At 39.3% G+C, this 23610-nt stretch overlaps 1 protein-coding gene across 2 annotated transcripts in view; it reads right to left on the bottom strand.

Moving 5' to 3' along the window:
- GRID2 (glutamate ionotropic receptor delta type subunit 2) overlaps positions 1-23610 on the bottom strand; it is a 763919-nt gene that overhangs the window by 114395 nt on the left and 625914 nt on the right. For both annotated transcript variants that reach the window (XM_054202856.1, XM_054202857.1), the window contains one exon: positions 21859-22171. In XM_054202856.1, coding sequence (XP_054058831.1) covers positions 21859-22171 — 313 coding nt within the window. The remainder of the gene's footprint in view (positions 1-21858; positions 22172-23610) is intronic.

Genomic DNA, 23610 nt, shown 5'->3' with positions numbered 1-23610 from the left:
TTAATAGAATATTTCTACTTTACAAGTTTTTGCAATGTCTTTGGAATATTTAATTTTAAAGTGATTTTTAGTAAAATGAAAAGAGCAGAGAGCTATATCAATTTATCGGAACAGGCTGTTTGTCCTTTTAACTTTCAGGTGCCAATCCCTGACGATAAGCTTCATATTGAATTAAAATGGGTAGAGTGAGAGAGAAAAAGCCAATGATCTCGCGGACATCCTTGCATTTTCATTTTTCAGCTTAATGAGTAAAACTTTAAGTTCTCACATTTTTTTCTTGAAATGAAATGTCAGAAAATAGAGGACCACTGAAAGTCACACACCTGCCTTCTAGTTTTCAAGAGAGGATGCTGTGCAACAAGTGAGGATGAAAGCCATCACAGACCCCCTCAGCCACAGCATTCTGCTGCTGTTCATACCTTGCAGTTTCCCCATACATCGGTAAGGTTGTTCCCACTGTTCACCGTTACTTTTCTTTTTTAACACCCATGTTAGTAAAAGACCTTAAAAAACTGTCAGTGCTGGTCATCTCAAGTGCTTTTAGTTCACCCAGGTGTTTGTGAAGGCTTTTTCCTAATTCACCGTCATATCTTGTATACCAGCAGTCAATAAACGAAGCTTGAAGACAAAGCTTGCATCCAAGTACACGTACAAGGAACACATATCAAAATGATTCATCACTCCTGCCCCTACTCTAAAATCTTTGCACTGACGCTTCTGAAACCACCATTTCTAAAACAGGGCTGACACTGCAACTGCATAGGTACATGATTTTTAAGCAGTACAGGCAGGGTATTCCACCTCTCCCAGTGAAACAGAGAAACAAAAATCAAAGGAGATATTTTACTGCCATAGTATCATTTCTTTGGCATCTATTTGGAGACTTAATGTGATACAGTCTTGTTCTATCGTACTGTTGGCTAAAACACTTCCCACACCATGACAGCTCACCTTAAGAAACTTCTTCACTCCCTTCTCCCAGTTTTGTTTCTAGGGATAAAACTTCCCAGAGTTTTCTTTCAGCCCAAATTTACATGTTTTCTCAGTGCAGAAGAGTACCAAATAATTCATGAGAGCAGCAATCACTGGTTTTCTATTAACATTACCATGAAAAAGAGCTACAGACCTAACAGCCACTGCTGACTGTAAATTAGTATGCAGAAGGGACATGCATGTAAACCTCCCAGGGCTCTGCTTCCCAATATCTAGTATGACTTTCAGGCGCATGGACATCTTTATGGAAGACAGCATATTCTAGTTATGAGGGGCTATGCACAGGACACACAACGCAAGGGAGCCAAGAAGACAAAACAAGTCTTTCCCTGTTGTTGTCTTTCATATCATACCAGCAAAGCTTAATAACCCCTAATGGCAAAGGGGACCACCGGCTGCGATGTAAACAAATGTTGGTGACCAGAGTAAGATCTACTACACCTCATTCCTGTAGCAAAATTCATCAATGGGAGTTAACATGCTGGTTGTGGTTACACTAAAAACACTACTGATGTAGCATGCTAAGCAACGCTTAAAAATACTGAGCTCCACTTATGAAACAAATGGAAGTCAAAGACGACATGCAGCAGTCCTGCAGCTGCTTTGTCATTTAAGAGACAGAGCTCATGTGAATACAGAGGCTGCGTTATTCTTTAGACTTGGCCCTTCCAACACACTGGCAGAAGAGTATAACGCCCCTACCTGCGGATCACCTATGTTGTGGCTACAGCTCCTAGTATAATTCAGCCGACACTTTTGATGAGTACCAAATGCCATTTAAAAATCTAATCTGCCTTTAAAATTTTCAGATTGCATGTGCAGGAAGCAAAAGGTATTTTCCAGAGCAAAAAGCAATCTTATTGGGAGTTTTCTGAAAGAGCCGAATTACCGTAGAAGTGACAGTGAAAGAAATTATTTTTAGTCCTCCCACTCTCATCTAATGCAACTCTACTTCATCAATCCTGGACCAGCTTAATGCTGGCCTATTTCAGATGACAGGCTTAGACTGCAACTTATTTTATGAATTTTTGTTTATTCCCATTTATTTCCAAGTGCTTCAAGCTACATATCAGAGAGTAAGAAAAATAACGCATTTTCTTGACAATGCAAAGAATATGATGTATAATTATGACAGACCTAAATATGAGGAAAAACCCACCTTAGGACATTAAATTCAATCTATACAATTCCCATATAGATTTCTAATACCTTTTTTCTCCCTTGTTAGCAGTAAGTTTAAAGGTTTCTTCAAGTCAAAAATTGCAAGAGATGTTTACAAGTGAGGAGAAGGAATTAAATAACGAGAAAACAGGCAAAACAGGGAAACTGAGGATGACAGCTTGGTGAGATCTTGGTATTCTATAATTCTGGACTACATTTTAATCGTTCAAAATGCATAGGTTGTTTCTCCAAACATCTTTGTGGGGATTTGTCAGTGGTTTGCCTAAAGAAAAACTGTGTTCATCTGCGTAGTCCAGAACTATAAAAGTGTTTCAGATAGAAATGGAAAAAGTTCTTTTTCGTGGACAAAAAAAAAGGTGAAATGTTTCTTGCAGAAATTTTAACCATCGTTGGCATTTCTGAGATCAAGCCTGGTGGCAGCCATTTTGCAGAAAAGTGATGCAATTTTTGTTACTAGTCAGCCAGGCAGTAAATGTGTGAGATAAGAAAGATCTCTCTCTGATTTAGTATCGATTTAACAACTTCACTGGGAATGCACAATATTTAAAAATAAAATCCATTTGCTTAACATCTCAGAAATAATTTTTTTACTATTACTCAAGCAAATAGCATGGCAGCATAGAGCCCACAATATTGAGGAAACTTGGAATTGACTATGGAGAACAATAACACCTTTTGAAAATTAATTATTGAAATGTACTTTATAAACAACTACACACAGAGAGAAAAGCCATAAATCACCATTATTCTATGTCCTGAATTTGATAACTCTACTAAATGATATCTCTGAGGGGAACTGAGAGCTGCAGTCTGCTGCAGCTACTCCATACGTGGAGGGAGGCCTGGATGAGAAGGCTCTGCCCTTCTACAGAAAGGACGCTACCAGAATCATGGCTTGCAATTTCTATTTGTGATAACCACAGCTGCCAGGGAAATCCCAAAGACTAGGTTCTTATTATAGACAAAATTCAAATTTTCACCAATACTTACCATCAAGGCTACCCTACCATCCTCACTTTAAGAACGTATCTTAGTTGTGACTAACTTTGTCAAATTTCAATCATTTAAGCTGCACTAATCTCTGCCAGAGGTCTGCAGTGAGCTGGATTTGTGTGTAAGGAGTTTTAGCCATATTTTTTTTCCGATAATTTTGAGAACCATGAAAAATATATTAATTGTGACTGTTCCGTTGAGGAACTCTAATACTATCAAACTTGAAAACCAGAATCTTAATTGTGCTTGGAAAAGGCAGGTGAAGAAATAATAGGGAGGGTTATCTGGGGACAGATTTTGGTTCTGTTTTTTCTCACAAAAATTCTGTCCACATTCAGTGAATTATTGGCCTTTGGAAAAAAACACAAAGGACTGGGAGCTGGCTGCAGTTTAGCCTTTAGCTTGTTAGAACAGTCACATCAATTATGCTGTGCATCTGCAATTTCCATTTGCACAAATATAAAGTGTAGAGTTCTGCTGCAAATAGTTTAGATCAATGTACGTCTTACGTTTTCTTTGTGAAAGGGACATTTAATAGAGAGTGGGTGTAAGGGGAGTAGTTTGTATTAACAAAGAGGCAAAGGCATTTTATATTTCAGCTATTTTTGCCATGAGAAACAAAACCTAAAGTTTGACTGAGCTCTGTTATCTTTACAGAACTCTGCAAAGCAGAGCTCTTCAAAGGCAGAATCGTTCAGGGCATTAGCTATTGCTATTGTTCTGTTAAAAACTTTCTTGATAACATAAAATCTCTCCTGTTTTCAATTGGAAATGTTCAATGCAGTATAGGACAAAAAAAAAATACTTTACAGTCAATGAAGCCTGTACCTATTTCTACCAGCTGTGAAATAAATGCAGCTTGGAAGTTGGTGGAAACTCTCTCATCATGAATTTTTCTTCTTTTCTTTTCATTTTTCACTCATACTTTTCCATTCTTCCTTGAACTGTGCAGAGTACATTCATTTCCATAACATAACTTGGCATGTCATAATCTGAGTTTGTAATATTACATTGTGTCCGGAATTTAACACCCATTGACCACAGCAGGCATGACATGTATTCTTCAACAGGAGAATACAACCCCTTGAATCAGTAATGCCTTCCAAATAAGCTTGTAAATCAGTGGCTGAATTCCCTAGTCTTGCAAATATTGGCAGATTGCAGGGGATTGAGAATAGGGAAGGAACAGAGCATGAGGCAGGGCTGTCAGCCAGATTCTACAAGGTCTGGCCAAGTTCAAGAGCCAGCTATTGCTTTTATTCACCACACCACCTGTTTTTCCCCTAGCACTTTGTTTTTATTAAAATGTAATGATTTTTTAAAAAAATTTCTATATGAAAAGAGACATTCAGATATTTTGTTTCACACATGCATCATTTCTTCAGGTCTTATTTCCTAAAGAAAGAGGACTGCATCTAGGTTTTATTACTACGATTACTATTAATACGGTGACAATACTCCAAATATATTAGGTACTAAGTTATAGGAATCATGTTTTTGTTCACTGGAAGTATCATAGAATCATAGAATGGTTTGGGTTGGAAGGGACTTTAAAGATCACCTAGTTCCAACCCAATACTGTAACCTTGTTGTAGAAGGCCACCAAATTTGTTGGACATGATTTGCCCTTAGTGAAGCTGATCACCTCCTTATTTTCCATGTGCCTTACTATAGTTTCCAGGAGCATCTGCTCCATGATCCTTCCGGGCACAGAGGTGAGACTGACTGGCCTGTAATTTCTGAGGTCCCCCTTTTTTCCCTTTTTAAAAATGGGGGTTATGTTTCCCCTTTTCCAGACAGTGGGAAGTTCACCAGACTGCCACGACTTCTCAAATATGATGGATAGTGGCTTAGCAACTCCATCCACTAGTTCCCTCGGGACCTGCAGATGTATCTCATCAGGTCCCATGGATTTGTGCACCTTCAGGTTCCTTAGATGGTCTCTCGAACCTGATCTTCTCCTACAGTGGGCAGTTCCTCATTCCCCCAGTCCCTGCCTTTGCCTTCTGTGACCTGGGCAGTATGGCTAAAGCACCTGCTGGTGAAGACTGAGGCAAAAAAGTCATTAAGTACCTCACCCTTCTCCATATCATGGGTAATCAGGTCTCCCGTTTCCTTCCAGAGAGGGCTCACATTTTTCCTAGCCTTCCTTTTATCACTGACATACCTGTAGAAGCTTTTCTTGTTGCCGTTGACATCCCTGGCCAGATTTAATTCTACCAGGGCTTTAGCTTTCCTAACCTGATCCCTGCCTGCTCAGACAATTTCTCTGTATTCCTCCCAGGCTACCTGTCCTTGCTTCCATCCTCTGTAGGCTTCCTTTTTGAGTTTGTGTTTGTCCAGGAGCCCCTTGTTCATCCATGCAGACCTCCTGGTATTTTTGCCTGACTTCATCTTTGTTGGGATGCATCGCTCCTGAGCTTGGAGGAGGTGATTCTCGTATATTAGCCAGCATTCTAGGGCCCCTCTTATTTCCAGGGCTTTCTTCCACAGTACTCTACCAAGTAGATCCCTGAAGAGGCCAAAGTCTGCTCTCCTGAAGTCCAGGATAGTGAGCTTGCTGTGCATCCCCCTTGCTGCCGTAAAGATCTTGAACTCCATCATTTCACGATCACTGCAGCCAAGGCTGCCCTTGAGCTTCACATGCCTCACCAGCCCCTCCTTGTTGGTAAGAACAAGGTCCAGCATGGCGCCTCTCCTCATTGGCTCCTATGTCACTTGGAGAGGGAAGTTATCATCGATGCATTCCGGGAATGTCCTGGATACCTTATGCCCTGCCGTGTCGTCCCTCCAACAGATATCAGGGTGGTTGAAGTCCCCCATGAGGACCAGGGTTTGTGAATATGAGGCTGCTCCTATCTGTCTATAGAGGGCCTCATCTGCTCGGTCTTCCTGGTCGGGTGGCCTGTAGCAGACCCCCCATTGTAACGTCACCTGTCCCTGCCCTCCCTTTAATCCTGACCCATAAGCTCTTGGTTGGCTTCTCATCCATCCCCAAGCAGAGCTCCACGCATGCACTCCAGTTGGTCCTTGACATAGAGGGTGACACCCCCTCCTCATATTCCCTGCCTGTCCTTCCTAAGAGCTTGTATCCTTCCATTCCAACACTCTGGTCATAGCAGCCATCCCACCACATTTCCGTGATGCCAATAAGATCATAACCCTGCAGGCGTGCACATGTCTCTGACTCCTCCTGTTTATTCCCCATGCTACGTGCATTTGCAAGGAGGCATTTAAGTTGGGTCCCCGATGAAGCCAACCTACTGGCTGGAGTGGCTGGAATTCCTTTATACTGCACTCCAGGTGCTTTCCTGCTGACCTGTGATCCTTATCCAGGCTCTGGGCATCTATTAGTGGGACTGGCATCAAACTGGTAGGAGTGGGATGGATTGAGGTTCCCCTCCCCCAGCAACTTTAGTTTAAAGCTTTAAAACTGTAGTTTACCACTGGATGCTAAAACAATTATAAAAACTTCCATCAAATCCAAAAGAATAAGCAACCTTTCTTTTTTTTTTTTAATAAAATAGTAAAGTCATGTGTTGCGGGGGTTTCCATTGTCAAGATATTCTCACATATTAGTTTTATAAAAAAAAAAAAATGAAGTAAATGAGAAACAAAAACCACTTCCAAGGAGATACTTGAAACGTTTAAAACTGTTAAAATATTTAGAAATTTTCATATTTTCTTTTATTTACAACAAAAATAATTTATCCATTGTAAATTCATGGAAATGTTGGTATTCATTAATCTTAAAATTTGAAATATTAGATAAATTTTTGATGTCTATCTTCCTAGCATACAACTGATAGAGGAGACATTTTCATGTGCCTACTCCAACAGCATTAGAGCTCTTCTGAGTTAATAGCTGGCCTATTCTTTCTGATGAACACAAATCCTTTATATGTCAAACACTGTGCTTAAGAGACAAACCAAACATATCCTATCTGTCTGTACTGAAAATCCCCTTGAGTATCCTCATCAGCTTCCAGCAGCATTCCCTCTTCAGGTACTATTCAGTGCCTGGCTCAGGTGTGGCTCCCAGCAATATATTATAAAGTATTTTTCTGTGTGCCGCTGCTGTATTTACCATGGACATGCTTTGGCTTCCTTTTTCCTCTGTCTTCTCTATATGATTTTGAGAAGGGCTGTTTTACTTTTTGAGAAATACTAATATTTTATATAAATACAGCTCTTCAATACCAGACTTTTGATGGAACTTTTGGAACTGTTAAGTGTCTGTCTATATTCATGAAGTCTTTCAATTTGTTACATGCATATATTAAGATGGAAGAAACACTTGAGTTAAAGATTCAGTTTGATCTTTAGGTTTTACATTAGATTTTTTTGACAGCTTTCTAAAACATTCCCAATGCTCCAGGACTCAGATCAACAAATAATGGTCCCTGAAATTCCTCAGCGATCTGTTTTAAAACATTTGGGTGAAATTAATTTGGATTTGCTGATTTGAAAATGTCTGATGTTGGTAGCTGCCATTTTCATCCTCTTGAATTGCTCTCGATATACAAAGTATTTGATTTGCTTTTTCACAAACACAGAAGAGACATACTTATTGCCTTTCTGGCATAACTATTTTGAATGCTATTACCTTCACCTAATGCACCGTTATCATTAAGGTTTCTTTGGCTCCTAATAAAATTCTCAAAGCCCTCCTTCCTGTTCTTCTCAACTCTGACTCAATTCTGTGTACACTTGCTCCCCATGTCATTCCTCCTGAAGTCTGTAGTTCTAACTCTTTGGTGTGATCAATGTTCCTTTTTCTTTCCATCTGCTCTATACGTGCATTCAAGATGCTTCAGCATGGGCAGCATAAAACTTGAAATATACATCATCCAGATTGAATGCCCCTATTATATCTCACGTTTTCCCTTGCACATTACAGAAATGCACTAGAGGAGCCAATTGTCCTCCACTCCAGTGTGATTTGGTGGTCTACGCAGACATTGTCTCCCATCTCATTTTGTGCTCCAGCCATTCGCACACGGTCCCACAAGAAATCAAGAACAATTCTTTCCAAGTTCTCAAGGCCTCTGAAATACCTAATGCCATTTTGACACAGTGACACTCTTCTTCCCCTTTTGGCCACCTTGTCCACCTGTCTTTCAGTACTTTATAGTGTCATGTGTTCGTACTAGATTTCACTAACACCATGAAGACCAAGTCTGTATTTGTAAGTGAGCAATTCCAACTGTTCTTTTTCTGGCACTGGCCTATAGGCAATTAAAGAATGCGTTCACATTGTCATTTTGTGCCCTGATTAATTTTTGTTCCCCTTAATGTCTTACTTCTGAACTAAACAATTACTTACTCTCTCCCATTTGTTGTTAGTGTAATGATCCCCTGACTAATCTCATTACGCTTGCTCCCTGGAAGATTGTTTCCTTTCAGCTGGGTGGGAAGCACTGCCCTCATTGCCCTCCCAGAAGGGAAGCAATGATCCACAAAAGAAAGCTCTCCTCATTTATTTCTCCCATTTATGTGACAGGGGGAATATCTGAGATGATATTTCTTCTCCTTCAGGCTTATTTCAAATCACTCCTAGTCATCTGAAATCTGTAAAGTAGTTTGAGAAGCTGCATTTTATACATGCTTATAGAGCCTTATCAACAGCTGTGGAAGCCAGTTAACCTGAGGGTATATGCCCAACCTTGTGCAGGTAGATAGTAGGCTCCGTCCAGCCTCCTATCGAAGAAGCCAGGCACAAGCCAGCTCCAATCTGAAAGAGAGATTACCACGCTACCCTGTCACTCTTGGTTACTGCCGGCCAGCAATCACCTCCAAGTTATATTTCGTGTCTTGCAAACTCCGTCTGAAAATCCTCCATTTGCTACTGCTGTGCATCTGTTTAGATGTGCCTTTGGCATTTGACTTACATACTAAGGCTCATTGCTCAGCTCTGTTCCCTCATTAATAGGAAGAGATTATCCATGCTGAGATTTCAAATGCTGGGGCTAATCAAGGACCAGTGGCACTGCCACTAAGCTCTCATCAAGTCGCGGCCCAGTGTACCCATCTCATAAATCTGGTCCGAGGGCCTTGATGCATAATGTGATGGACAAATAGATATATCCAAAAGATGGTCCAAACGTCTATTTGCAAATATTTCGCTTGAAACACACGATCCTCTCTGAAGCTAGGAAGTGGTCTAGCACGAAGGAAGGGGTTAGCGCTACCCAGTGCAAAGCATTTCAGCCTACTACAGCGTTGGCTCACCAGTGGGTCAGCAATCTGCAGAGTGTTTATAAGTTTGAGTCTCTGCTACTTCTATTGTCAAATTATTTTTCTATCTGTCTTCAAATACCACGTCTGCCCAGCTTGCTGTCTCTACTGCAACGGCTTCATTCTAGTGACAGAGGGCTAATCATTTGGCCACCAGACTCCCTTGTAAAACTCTGCCAAGATACAGCAGGAACTGTCATAGACATCCTTGATTAAAATTTTGTTTGAAAATTGATCTGCAAAAGTCTGTCAGACACAGCTATTCACTACATGCTTCCAACCACTTGTTTATGTGGAGCCCCTCTTTTCTCCCTGGATCTAATTTATACACAACAGTAGTTAGAGGCTCTATAAAGCTAAAAAATAATTCATGACAATAGCACTACTAAGGGCAAATCAAGGAGGGCAGCCAGATATAACATCCCTTTAGGTAAATGGGAGTAGTAGATATAAAGGTCAGCTTTAACTCTGTCTTAATCCTCAGGTACTGAGTACAGGCTTTCTATAATGTTCACCATTTCAATTTTGAGAATGAATGGGTCAGAGTGTCTTAAATCACTCCAAAGCTGTGACCAGACCATGCAGGATTCAACCTCAGATTAATCTAGATAGAACTGCACTCTGTCTGCTACTACTTTTTAAAGCTGCTGCTTTTTTACAGCTGTAAAACCATTCCGTAAACCAAACCTTTACTCATTCTAAATGTAACGATCAGGTTTGCAGGGAAGAAAGCAGAGAATGAAAACAGAGGAAATTTGTTTCATGGGAGAAGTAATAGCTAGTCAAAACCAAAATCTAATGGACTTTGTTTAAGGCTGTATTAAACAGCAATTCAAGCCTTTGATTAAAAACGAGAACAGTGCAATGATGAGCATTTTTACTTACCTTTTGCACACAGTAATTTTTAGATAAACCCCAAACATTTAAATACATACTGAAAGTATAAAAAAGGGTCTAATAACTGCATTCCAGAAGAAAGGGATCTAACGTGATAATGGAAACTCTAACCTCTTTTCAGCTGAGCTGAGATTCCAATTTTCTGCATCAGTAGCAATGATAATGTTACATAAACAGTGTTCAATCATTAAATTTATTCCCATTAAATCAATGTCCTTAAAGGCCAAACAGTCCTTCAATAATTACCTGATTAAAATGATGTTAGCATAGCATATTAGATATAGTATATTTATAATTGCCTTCCCAACAATAAATTGTTTCTTTCCACCCATCTTGCTGAAACAGTGACAATGAGGCAAAAGTTGGGAAGGGAAGCATGTCATATCACCATGTAGCGAACGGCTGCTGTGTGGCTTCTCCTGCTATTGGTGATGCTTCAACAACATACATTAATCAGATCTGCATTTCTATTATGTAGTATTTACAGTATGAATCTTCATGAGCTAGAGGAATTAATTCCTGGCTTTTAAGCCTAGGCACAAAGAATAAATGTCTTCCTTCAGATACTAGCAACTTTGCATTGGTCATAGTCCATCTTCCTGTGAAATTAGCAAAATATGATGTTTTCAACTGAAAGTCAAAGTATACCATAGATAAAAGAAAATGTTGCAAATAATAGTGTGCAGTAATTTAATGCCAATACATTGTAGTGACCTGTGCAACATAATTACAGAGAGACAGAGGATGGATAGACTTTACAGTACTTCTAAATTTTCTGGAAAATGTACCATAAAAGCATATTTTGTTTTTCTCTTCTGCTGTCATTACAAAAGAGGAGTAATGACTACCAATAAAGTTTGAAAATGGAAGTGTCTACTTGTATTTGCTGAAGTTACTGGGAGCTCTTAGATGAAGCATTACTAGGCTTATACTACACGTATCCAGACACTGAAATATCATGCAAGTGATATTGATATTTGAAATTAAATCTTTTGATTGCTATAATTATGACCAGAATGGAACTGTGAGGCTTGCTGCCCACCTCTAATGAATAAGTTGGCCAAAATCTCTCGTATTAATGCTGCTGAAATGCATTGTTTTATCAGAAGACTTAACAGGGTTTTAGATTTAATTTTGGGGCTACCAAATACAGTACCATTCAATTATGTAATCATGAAATAATTGTGCAATAAGACTAGCAATTCTACCAACAGCTGTTTGCTCAAAAGCAGCTCTGACCAGATAATCTTTTGTTGCCACTTTTACAACATAGGACAATAATTTTACATGAAATAATTATAAACACACAAACACAGACTAGAGCTCACCGTGCAGGTGTAACAAACTCAAGGAGCTTGTGTGGGGGTCTTCTTCTATAGCGCTGTGATATATGCTTTTAAGATTGCACCTGACTGCATGCCCGTATAAAGGCACTATTTGCAGCCACTGTGAATGCAACAAAATCATATATGCTTGCTATTATTTTAGAGAATATTGGCACCTGATCTTAACAAATAACCTCGCACACTGGCAACCTTCTGATTAGATTTCAAGAGGTGCTGAGACCAGTCTCCCTATTTCTAATGTCTGGATACAAACGCTCTAAAGCCTCAAACAATCAACCACAATCATCATCTATGGTACATATTCATAAGTGGCTAAGAAGCTAACTGTCACATAGAGTTTGCATAGTGGTGGCCTTTCCATAGACTACTGACAGTGTTACACGTAGTACCTTCCAGGATGGCAAAAAGAACTGTGCACAATGGCCTGAAAACAGGCCATCTGTACATACAATTAACATTAAACTGAACAATGCCATTAATGAGGTATTAAAGTGCTGCTTTAGCTAAGAGCCTGTCAGGGAGGACATTACGGACATGAAGGAGAAAAAGTCCCCTTTGGCTGAAACTGAGCAACTGTGAACCAAACAAAACAAAAGACAATTCAGTGAGACCATAAGGACAAACAATAATTCCAGTAAAGACTCTGCATCTTTTGACAGGTACTTTTCTCCATCATCTTTTTTTTTTTTTTTACCTCTACACAGTTTCTTGACTCAAGGGTTTGGGGGTCAAGGGAATTTTTTAAAAAGATCACATACTGAAAGATGGTTTGTTGCTCGGACTTTCAAAGTATTACGAAATGCTTTATAAATCTGTTCTTGCAAGATTTCCAAGCATCCATCATCACAGAGTGGCACCTGACTACTTCAGAGGCAAGTGAATCACAGACATCTCAGATACATTAATTCAGTTTTCACGTCACTAATTCTAGTTATCCTTTAATTTTGAGAGTGCTTCTCTGCAATGAACTCCTAACCTTACAGAATTCAATCATGGCTAATGCGGGAGCTCTAATTATGTTCCTAAATAACACGTTTTAAAATTTAGACTGAAATTCCACTTCAGGTACATCTTGTAATGTTGTTATCAAAGTGATGTCTAAAACTCAGATGACCTAAAGTAGTACTATGACAGTTCATAGTGAACAGACAAAAGAAGAAACTCCTCATCTTTTCAAGTTTCACTGAGAATAATGTTATAATGCCAATTATTGATGAAAATCACTAATACGAATGCTTATTTTTGAAAGTCAAATAACCTGTTTTTTACTGCAAATCAGCTATCACCCTGCTTAAGATCATGACTCAGATTTGTTAGAAGTGAAAAGCGATTTCAAAGATGACTTTACTGGATAGCGAGGATTCTCCCCTTTGGGGATAGATATGGAAATGAAAGAAGCTATTGTAAAAATGGAACACGTGTTTATCCCTAAAAATGTTTTATTAGCAAGTATAACCAGACATGAACAACGAACACTCCCACTCAACAGATTTATTATCACCGCTCCTTAACACCCTGTTTGCAGAAGATCTTTCCCGTTCTTTCTTATCTTTACTCTATCCTAGTGTGGGGGAAGCAGACTCTTCAGTCAAAACCACTCGTGTTCGTTCATCTCAGTTTTTGTCTGGTAGATGAGGTATCACACATTTGTAACCCAACACCATCTCACTAACTTCAAAAGCACTGAAAAGGTAAAGTCCTACTTTATGATCCCTCCATCCCCTACTGACAGTGGAAGAATAAAAATTAAGCAGCAGTAGGTTCCTGCACCAGGATGCTGCTGTAATGAAGGCAATCCCCTTAATTTGCATGCTGGGAAGCTGACTAAATAAACAATGCAAGTAAAAAACCCAAGAGCTCTCATTTTCCCATCTTTGCTGAGAGTGGACCATCATCTCAGCAATCAGGGAAAGCAACCGGTCGGTTAACTTAATCAAAAGATTAATTTGGTATCATTATTCTCGTCCTTTCAATATTAATTTTGGCCTACTCCTTTTATACACATTTTAATATTACAAGAGAAAAAAATCCTCAACAGCTGAAGAGGGGAGACTCTCCTGTCAGCAGCTTCAAAACTTCTTTCTACTCCCGCCTTTACAGTTTGCAGACAATTTTCCTGGCACCTGCCCACCAGTTGGTGTTATGAAGAAGAGCTGCATGGGTGGATACAGCTATGGCACAGCTGTTGCAGAGGAGGGACTCCCCACAGACCAGAAAAGCAATGGGAAATTACCGTGGGTTCCCCTCGAAACCCATGTTCATATGGTGCCTTGGATATCCTCCACTGAAAAAGGCTGATCAGTCTTGTAGATGAAAATTGCCATCATCCAAGCAGAGGGGGAGTGTTTTTAATAAAGCTAAAACTCATTTCTCACTTCCTTCCTACCTTAAACAGCCAAAATCGCCAATTTAAGTGTAAGCTTCTGGGAAGGAAAATCAAATAGCAGGACAAGTAAGGCTTGCCTCTTCAGCTTCTAAACATCTTTGCAGATAAAAATGTGGGTTACAGTCCTCCTCCATGCAAGAAACATTCAGTTCCCAGCTAAATTGTTCTTCCTCATTTCCTCGATTAAATATATATTATACATAGGTGAACTCTGAAAAGTCAAATTACTTAATTTGTCAGATTACTTGAAAAGTCAGATTACTTAATACGAATCTAATTTATCCATTATTTACCCAAACATAGTAAAAGACATATTAGAAATCATAACTACTAAAGGAACTGTTCTGAGTAAAATATTCACCTAAGGATGCTTTTGAAAGAACACGGAAAGATGGACAGATGCCACAGACATCCAATTCTGTCTTCCCTTTTGCCTCACTTGGTCTAATCAGCATTTATACTAGAGTCAGACACACATTACCTTCTCACAGTCAATTACTCAGGCTATTCCTAGGAGAATTAAGGTGGTTTTTTGGTCTTTCACACTGCCGTTCATTCTCCACCTCCTCACAGAGGGTGTGTCAGACACAGCATCTCTAAATATACTGCCTCACGTACCCAGTGCTGTTACTCAAGCAAGCAGGTGCACACATACTATAGAAATCCATTATTTTAGATGCCTCTGAGAACTGCCTGAGCCTTAGCTTCAATTTAGGGGAAAATCCAAGCATATCCCCTGGCAGTTTAACGTTAGTGATATCACACTGCTGCAAACAAATGCCCACACTACTGAACATTTGCTTGGAGCACGGCTAGTCCTTGGAATTACATTCTCAAAAAGAGACAATCAAATAAACCTCTGAAAGTGTTATGCACATAAAGTTACATCCAACGTTTGCAAACGTCTACTGTATACATGGCAATAATTCTCAGTACATACTGTCAGTTCCAGTGATCACTCGTAGTTTCCAAACACATTTGAGACATAGGACACAATTGCCAAAATTTAGTTATTTTTTGATGCTGTCAAGAGGGCTGGCCAAACCATTGAGACATGCAGAAAAGGAGCATGGGTACCACAGGGCTGCAGTACCTCTTTCACAGATGACTTTATGAAGGTACATATACATACTAATACATATGCCTAAATTTAATAGAACAAAATGAGAATTTGGGGGTTTTGCATATTAAAGTGGAATTATAATGTCATGAATCTAGCATATACAGAAATAGTGTTTTTCTGGCATATACACAAATAGTGTATATGCTAGAAAAACATGGAGGCTGATTTGTTTCCTAATGTATTTGGTACCTGCCTTTCATTTTCCCAGCTTAGCGCTGTACATTTTAGGCTCGGCAAGTCTGTCCCCCTTGTTACAGGAATATGTCAAGACCTGGCATTAGTTTGAAGAGCAATTAAAATTGTAATTAATGAGACTGGCATTTAACTTTTGCTTTCTATCAGAAGACATAAAGCAGGCTTTTATGAAAGAAGATAGGTAATATTTCCATTTTACAAGTGAGAACTGATATACAAGATATTAAATGAAGTTTCTATAGTCAGCCAGTAGATCAGATGCAGAGTCTAAATTAGGACTAAGTCTTAGTCCTAAAACCTTTATAATGGAACTATTTTGATTTGATAAACTTAAAAAATAATTAGCTTTCACCACTAAGTATCACATGTGAAGATATAATTGATTTCTAATACATTTTTTTCAAAATGCTTTCAGAGTTTTCCCCTGAATATTAAGTACATAGAGATTGGTGTACAGTTAATTAAGAGAAAATGTCACTAAGAAAATACGTTGTTACAGCATAATGGTTTCCTGCTGATAGGGATATGCCGAGAGTGAGATAAGCAAGATGGAGTAATTTATTAAGCAACAGCACGCTCCAGGCAGTGCATTTCAGGAGGATTAGATCACGCCTTGGGTGGTAATACAAGGAACAAGACTGAGAAGTCTGAGTGGCTTTAACCATCCGAGAAGTATTATAATGACTTAGAAGTACCAAGGGCTTGGAGTCTATTTTATTGCTCTTATGAAATGTAATTTAAACAAGGCAAACAGTAAGATTTGCTCATTTACTGGGCATTATGAACATAATTGGCCATTACTGACACCACTGATGACCAATCAAAACCTGCAGTTGTGACCAGCATTTTAAACTAACCAAAACATAAGGGGATAAAAAAATGGCCCGCCAGTGATGCTTTCACATCATTCATTTCGTAACTTTGCTAGGTTAAGCAAGAGTATTAAGATCTATGAAGAAAATAATACTTCTGCAGGTAATACTTTAAGCACCCATTATCCTGTGGTCAAACCCTATTTATAAAACTGTATTATAAAACTGTAAGGAATGTTTGTTTTGTTGCAGTCACTGAGAAGTGATCTTGAATCATTCAGCCATTTTAAAGATATTTCCTGTTATAGAAAAAAACACAAAAATCATCTGCCTGGTTCTCTTTCTAACAGACATGTCCAAGTGAAACAGAGCCTTGCATCATTACCTGCATCATCTAAAACCCTGCCAGCCCAGTTCAGAAATACCTCCTCTTAAAGAAAAATTCAAAGTAAAATGAGCAGAGCAGGATAAGAGAGAGACAAAGCCTTTCTATTGTGTCTTTTATATTAAGTACAAAACATTGTAATTTTCTATATAATTTCATTATTTTTTCTACATTCAGTTGAATTCTATTAGATTATGTAAGCTTTTCAGTGTATTCTGAAGCAAAATTTGAGAGGCTGCTCTCAAAATAAAATCCTCTAGAACGTTCCTCTACAAGTTCTTGGTAAAAATTACACAGCATTTCCCTGTCTCAATTTATTATACAACAGGGGTTGGGAATAACTCTAAATCCTGAACTTCTGTTTCTTAAATCATTGGTTTTCTCCAGTAATGGTGAAAGCCAAGTGCTCTCTAGAGTATTTCATAACAAGAGCCCATAAAGTAGTAGGAAGCTAATAGAAAACCTTCAGGAGATTAAACTAGGTTCTCAGCAAGTATAAACAGACACTGTGCCATTGCAGTGGGTTGATTCAGTTAATCTCCATGAAGTTTTTAGTAAATTTTTTCGTAAACCCAGTTTCCTCTCTGAGACTGTTCTTTGGTTCCTGTTCATATGCAGGTTTCCAATATTGGCAAGTTCTGATGAGGGCAAAATTTGAGGGAATAGCAACAATACCAGTACTGAAGAGAAAGAAAAATGTGGTTGTATAGAGTAGTGCAGAAGTTGAGCAAAGACTATACAATATAGCATCATAATATATCACTCAGCCTGGTTGAGGTAGGAAGGGACCTCTGAAGGCCATCTTGTCCAAACATCCCCTGCCGGATGTTTGGACACCGGGCAGGGTGTCCAAGAACGGACACGAAGCAGTGTCACCTAGAGCCAGTTGACTATGACCGTGTCCAGATGGCTTTTGAATATCTCCAAGGACAGAGACTCCACAACCTTCCTGCCTTCCTGGGCAACGTGTGCAAGTGCTCAGTCAGCTGGGTGGCCCCCAGCACGCACTCGTGCATGAGGCTGTTCCGTCCCAGGGGCTGGACTTTGCACTTCTCTTTGCTGAGCTTTGTAGAATACCTAATAATTGAGGCCTGGAGAGGAGCCAAGTCAATGGGGAAGAGCAGGAGCAGCAGAACCAGTGGGGTCACGAGAGATACCCGAGAAGAAAGCTACAGCAATGGTGACCACCAGCTGCAGTGTGAGGTAGGCAGAGAGCTAAACCCATGAGGAGTGGATTGAGAAGCCAAGGGGAAATATGGAGGGAGAGAGAGAGGAAACCCACTGAAAAGGAAACCGTAACATTTTCTGTCCAACTGGAAAAAGCTAATTTTGAAAAGATGCAAAACATGGAGCTTTTGCCACTTAGTTTTCTAAGATGAGCAAGTGGAAAAGAAGAAATTCAGAAGTCATGACGCTAAATTTCAACATAACTGAAATCCTCCAGAGCCTGAATCTACAAATTTGCTTCATCTTTAGACGTAAATAAACAACTTGGAGATAACAGATGTGCGTTACAGAATCTCATGCGTGGATGAGTAGTTCGGAGTCAGAAGCATTTGTTTTTAATACAATCCACAGCACTGCACAGCCAAGATCAATGAAAAGTCTCTGCCTTCTTAGTGGTCACAGTGTATTGCAGATTCAGTGAGTATATTAGGTAGAAAGACAAAGCATTTCAGTGCACTGGCCACCATTTTTTGTTTAAATTAAGGGCTTGAGTACAGAATAAAAAAACCCACTTTGCAGTTTATACACTTTTATATTAATTGAGCCCCCCCAGTCACACTGCAGCTCTATCCTCAAAATTGTCCCTTCTAATAAAAAAATCACATGTATCTTAAAATTGCAAAAATAACATATATAAACACATACACACCGATCTCAGTAATGAATGAAAATAAAATTAAAAGGGCAACTGAGAGAAAATATACCTCTATATTACAAAAGGCTCAAAATGGTACCTAGACTGGTCACCCCAACATGGGGAAAAAAGAAATTGAAGGCCAAGGCCTACGATTAAATGATATAAGAAGCAGTGGCATTAAGTTTCAGTCTACCTTTAAGGAAACAAAAATTCTTAAATTTTGCTACTGAGTGTGACAGTAATCATAGACCTGCCTTAAAAACTATTGGTCTGTGCTAACTCTAGTCTACAGACAATGGCACAGTATTTTTCTCTGATGTCTCAAAAACTGGAAAAGGCTAAAACTTGTTAATAGACTTTGATCATAACATGAGTCAAGGCTGAAAGAAAATATGAAGTGACACAGCAGACCAAAGCTACCTACTACTATTTGCAGAGTTTCTAACTATTTCAGCAGGAACGAGCAAAAAAAAGTCCTTTTTGTTTCAATCAAAATAGGTTATAAGTTTCCTTAAAGAGTGACTTGTATTTTTGCACCAAAGGCCTCCTTTGTCTTGAGAGCCGTGGCAGGTCTGGAGCCTGCCTGTGTGCCTGTAAATCTTTCCTCTAGCTAGAGGAAAGCAAGAGAAGATGACACCAGAAGGCGCACAGTAGCCCCAGACAAAGAATCCAGCACTATCAAAGCACTAGCAATCCTCAATTCATGCTGCTTTGTTTCTCTCAGTGCAGGATATAAAAGCATCTTTGGCTGTATGTTTTGATAACAGAAATTAGTACCTTGTCATGTTTTAAATCGGCAGCTGAAAGACTTCTTAAGTGAACGTGACAGTATTTGAAATGTCCCATGCTGCCACACTTAAGATATGCCAATCTTGATTAATAGCAACAGATTTGCTATTCCAAAACAAATAAAACCTGCAGAGCTTTTCTGCTGAATGAAGAGCTGATGAGTGAAAACAGAAGCAAAATTACCACAATAGCCAGTTAGTCTGTCAATGGAAATTACTTGCATTTGTCTGTATTCACAAGGGTTAGTAAACAATAACACTTCAGCTAATATAGTTTTTGTTATACTCAAATTGAATGTGAAATACAGGCTGACATTATAAATGGATCTCTTACTCTTTTGCACTGGTTTTCTGAGATCTTCTGAGTCTTTATGCTTAAATTGGTCTGTAAGTTTCTTATATTTTGGTATCAACCCTATTACATTTCTGTCATTTTTCCTTCTAGCAGATCAAGGACTGTCCTTTTATTGTTTGACAGAGAGATGTATCTATAGCTTCCCCTCACTTAGTAGGATCCAAGTGAACATTTTATATTATTCTAGTGAATTCTAAAGAGTTATGCTGAAAATCCACTTGGTAGGGTGGTTGAGACCTCTCTCTATGCAAATAAATGCCTCTCCCCTTCCTAGTTCTGTGAATTTCTTTTTCTGAAGTCCCACAACAGTTTTGGTGCTCCCAGCCACCATGTCCCACCAGCAGGTTCTACTGATACTGAATTGTACCTCATGACCCTCTTACCATGGGAAGTGGATACAGATCTTGAGCAAATTCCTTTGCTTTTTCCAGTAAATTCTGCTTTTTTGTCATCTGGTCCCCTTTCTTTTTATATAATTTCTTCCTCATTTTCATGCTTAATTCAAGGCTTCCCTCTAAGCCCTCCTCAAGTACTCATTTTTACTGACTAGTCAGAAAAACCTTTTCCTTGTAAGCTCACTGAGCATCTACTGAAGGGCTCCCTTGCAGGCTACTATGGATCTATGACTTTGGAAACTTTGGGACACTGGGCAACGCAGGCTTACTTGGATAGACATAAGGCAAACAATTCACATAATAATTCATGAGACTGAAGTGTGGGATAAAATTAGCTTTGCCTCCTTTAACCTTTGCTGGGCAGTCTCCTATAAATCTTTTAGAGACTAATGATGTTGGGAGTACAGCAGGGATGCTAAGGCTAATATCAAGCAATAAACCTATGTAAAATTACTCGTATTCACGCAGTAAAGAAACTAATTCACAAGTTTTAATCTAACAGGCAGACAGATGTAATGAGTCTAGTTCTGTAACGGACCAACTGCTCTCTCACAGTTGGATTCCCTAAACAGTTACACTGGGAATATTTTGGACAGAAAGAAAACTTTATAAACCCACCCACATAGGTTCAAAAATTTTTTCTAGCTCTGAGCTGGCTCTAAGTTTTTGGTGTTCTTTAAAAGAAAATCCACAACAAACATGAAACAATCTCTTCAGCTTTCCTCAGCTGGCCATCGCTGCTCAATGCAAATGATAATTTTAAAAGTAATGTCTCTAGGTCAAAGTGCTCAAAATCACACCTCTTGTGGAAATTCTCAACTTCTTTTTTTTGATGGTGGGGTTAATTCAGCTTTTTTCCATTCTAGGAGTTTCATACTTGATTATCATGCATACCTTTGGCTTTCACGGATGCCATCTGATTGTTTCTAACAGGGAATAACGTAATTCCTAAATTACTTGTTGCCAGCGTTACACAAATATGATGCTTTTACCTACAGTGTTCCATCCAAATTCATATTAAAATCCAAAAAACTATCCAGGAGTTTTGAAGTGGCCATGGCTCGTTGTAGAGCAGATGCTCCATGCAGTTACAAACAGGTGTACCTGCAGGGCCGGTAGTGACTGATGAACAATTACATGGATATGGCAGAAGGTATTCGTTCTGTTCTGTTGTCGAGCGTTATTATCTAAATCTTCTTTATTCTCATATGAAGCGTTTTCTTATTCCACTTTGCACTACAACCCTAGTTTGTAGACCAGAATTTTAAGTAGTTTATACCAAGCCAAGCTCTGTAGTCCCTGATGTCTTTAGGATGCGTGGTTAAAGCTCTGCCAGAAGTGGATTGTGAAGGACTTGGGAATGCAATCAGAACTGGGGAATAGCCTGGGCTACACCAGATGCTAGAGGGGATTGAAAAAGCATCCAGGAAGGTCAGAGATGGTTGAGTCTAAACATTATATAGGAAAATTAAGATAAATCAGAAGAGGGAGGAAAGAACATCAGATACAGTAAGACCATTTAGCACCGGTGACTAGTCTAAACTTAGTTCAAAAGCCAAATCCCAACATTTTCTGTCTGACTGCGTAAGAACATAGCACTCGCATTAACTATGAATAATTCTCTGGCAGATGATGAGAAATACTTTTCTTTTTTTCTTTCCAGATAAAAGTAATCTTTCTCTAATTGGACAACTGCAAACCAAAAGAAGCTAGCATGTAGTGCTCCACACTTCTCATGGTTCCCACACTGGGGAGACAAATGTCTCAGAAACCTTATAGCACAGGGCTTTCCAGTGCTCCCAGTCCCTCTCGGGCTGAGGAAGGGAAGCAGGGAAGAGGAAGGTCTCTATAGCAATGAGGAGGATATACACGGTTTCTCTCGGAGGCAGAGTTCCTCTGTCTCTTACCTTGTTGCACAAAGGATCCATAAACAAACCACATGGAGTTGTAGAGGGTTGTGGAGGTCATGGATCCCATTTGAAGGCGTGGGGGGTTGAGCCAGTTCAAGAGGTAGACCAGTAGCCCAACTAACAGCACAGTGCCAGCTATGCATGCCCACAGGGAGAGGTCAAACGGTGCCAAGCAGGCAAACATGTCCACTGTCTTCTCTGCTTTCCGAAGCAGCACGCCCACTGAGTAGTCCATGTAACGTGTTGTGAAGTCCACCACATTTTCTCTGTCGGGGGTGATGGTTAGGGCAGATATCCCTATATCAGCTCTCTGAGGAAAGAGGGGGAGAGAACATGCATAAGTAGGAGCTACAGGAAAGATCTTTGTACCTCTGTGATTTATAGCAGCTAAACTTATGGAGAACCAGATGCCAAGGACAATGTCTTAAGCATCACATATGTGAACACAGAAATGTGACTAAGGCTTGAACAGAATAACTGTACCACGTCTCAGTTTCTGTAAGCAAACTTCACTCGGTGGACTTGGGCACATTAGCTCTCTAAGTTTTTATTTTCCAAGGAATCAAAATACCCCAAATACAGATAACAGCTGGAGAAAATCTACTTCCGGTCATTTTTCTCAGCCTCATTTACTGAAGCCATCATTGTCGTTGTGGCAAAAGGCAGACCTTGTGTATAGCATTTCCAATCAGACGAAATGAGTTGCCTGCCAGAGCCACATGATAGTCAACATTTTGATGACACGATAATCATGACAAAGGGTCACTGCACAATAAAGGGCACCTCGTATACCCTGGGATTTTGTGGGCACTTGAAATTCTGAAAAACATCAGTTTTGGCTGCAGAATTTGAAGTTCAGAAGAGTAGATATTCCACGCTGTTCCTTTACTATTTATTCCTCTATGTCCTCCTGCTAAGCACTTCCTCTCTATGCCAACCTGTCCTGCAGCTAACTCAGATCTGCTTTATGCCATTTACGTTTTTTTTTTTTTTAATTTAATGAACCCGTTCCAGATGAGAAGAGGATGAATAACATTCCTTGATCTACTAATTGTATTTCACAGCATGTCTGGGTATTAGGTCTCCAGAGACACCAGGCACAACTACAGCAGGTGCTGTTTTACTTTTCACACGTACAATTAGAACTGCAGTGAAAACAAGAAAGGGTATTTAAAGCAGGCACATTAACACCATTTAAAAAAGGCTAAATACTGAACAAAAATACTATAAATTCTAGCTATTTTAATATGAAAGAGCACTTAAAATACTTTAAGCTGCTGCTAGTTTGATTTAATCCATTTCTGTTCTGCCTAAAGCAGTGTGGGGTCCTTTGGAAGAGGGTGAAGAGAGCACAAAGGCTTGAAAGTCTCAGTACTGTGTCAAATTTTATTAACTCTCTTGAATTTCTTTCTTCTTGCCCAAAGAAGGCAGAGATTACTAGTGCCTTAGAAATGTGATGTGAAATATTAAGTGAGAAGGGTAGGGAAGCTGAAACTGATTCGAATCAAATTTGCTAATCGTGGGGGCTCTTCTAATACCACCTGCAAAACACTCTGCAGCCCATGATACAAACATACTTTTAATCACAGTGGACTTGAGACCAGTTTAAATGATGTTATTTTAACTTTATATTAATTGTTCACTGGCTTGAGAAAGTGGTGGAAGATAGCTGGAGGCTGATGATTTGGAAAAAAAAAAGTGTTTGAAATATTGATTTGCTTAAAAGCCATGAATTGGAGCTTCAGCTTA

The sequence above is a fragment of the Rissa tridactyla genome, chromosome 5, assembly GCF_028500815.1.
Source record: "Rissa tridactyla isolate bRisTri1 chromosome 5, bRisTri1.patW.cur.20221130, whole genome shotgun sequence".
Classification (NCBI taxonomy): Eukaryota; Metazoa; Chordata; class Aves; order Charadriiformes; family Laridae; genus Rissa; species Rissa tridactyla.
Note: the sequence above shows the minus strand (reverse complement) of the source record. Positions and strands in the feature narration are given on the sequence as shown.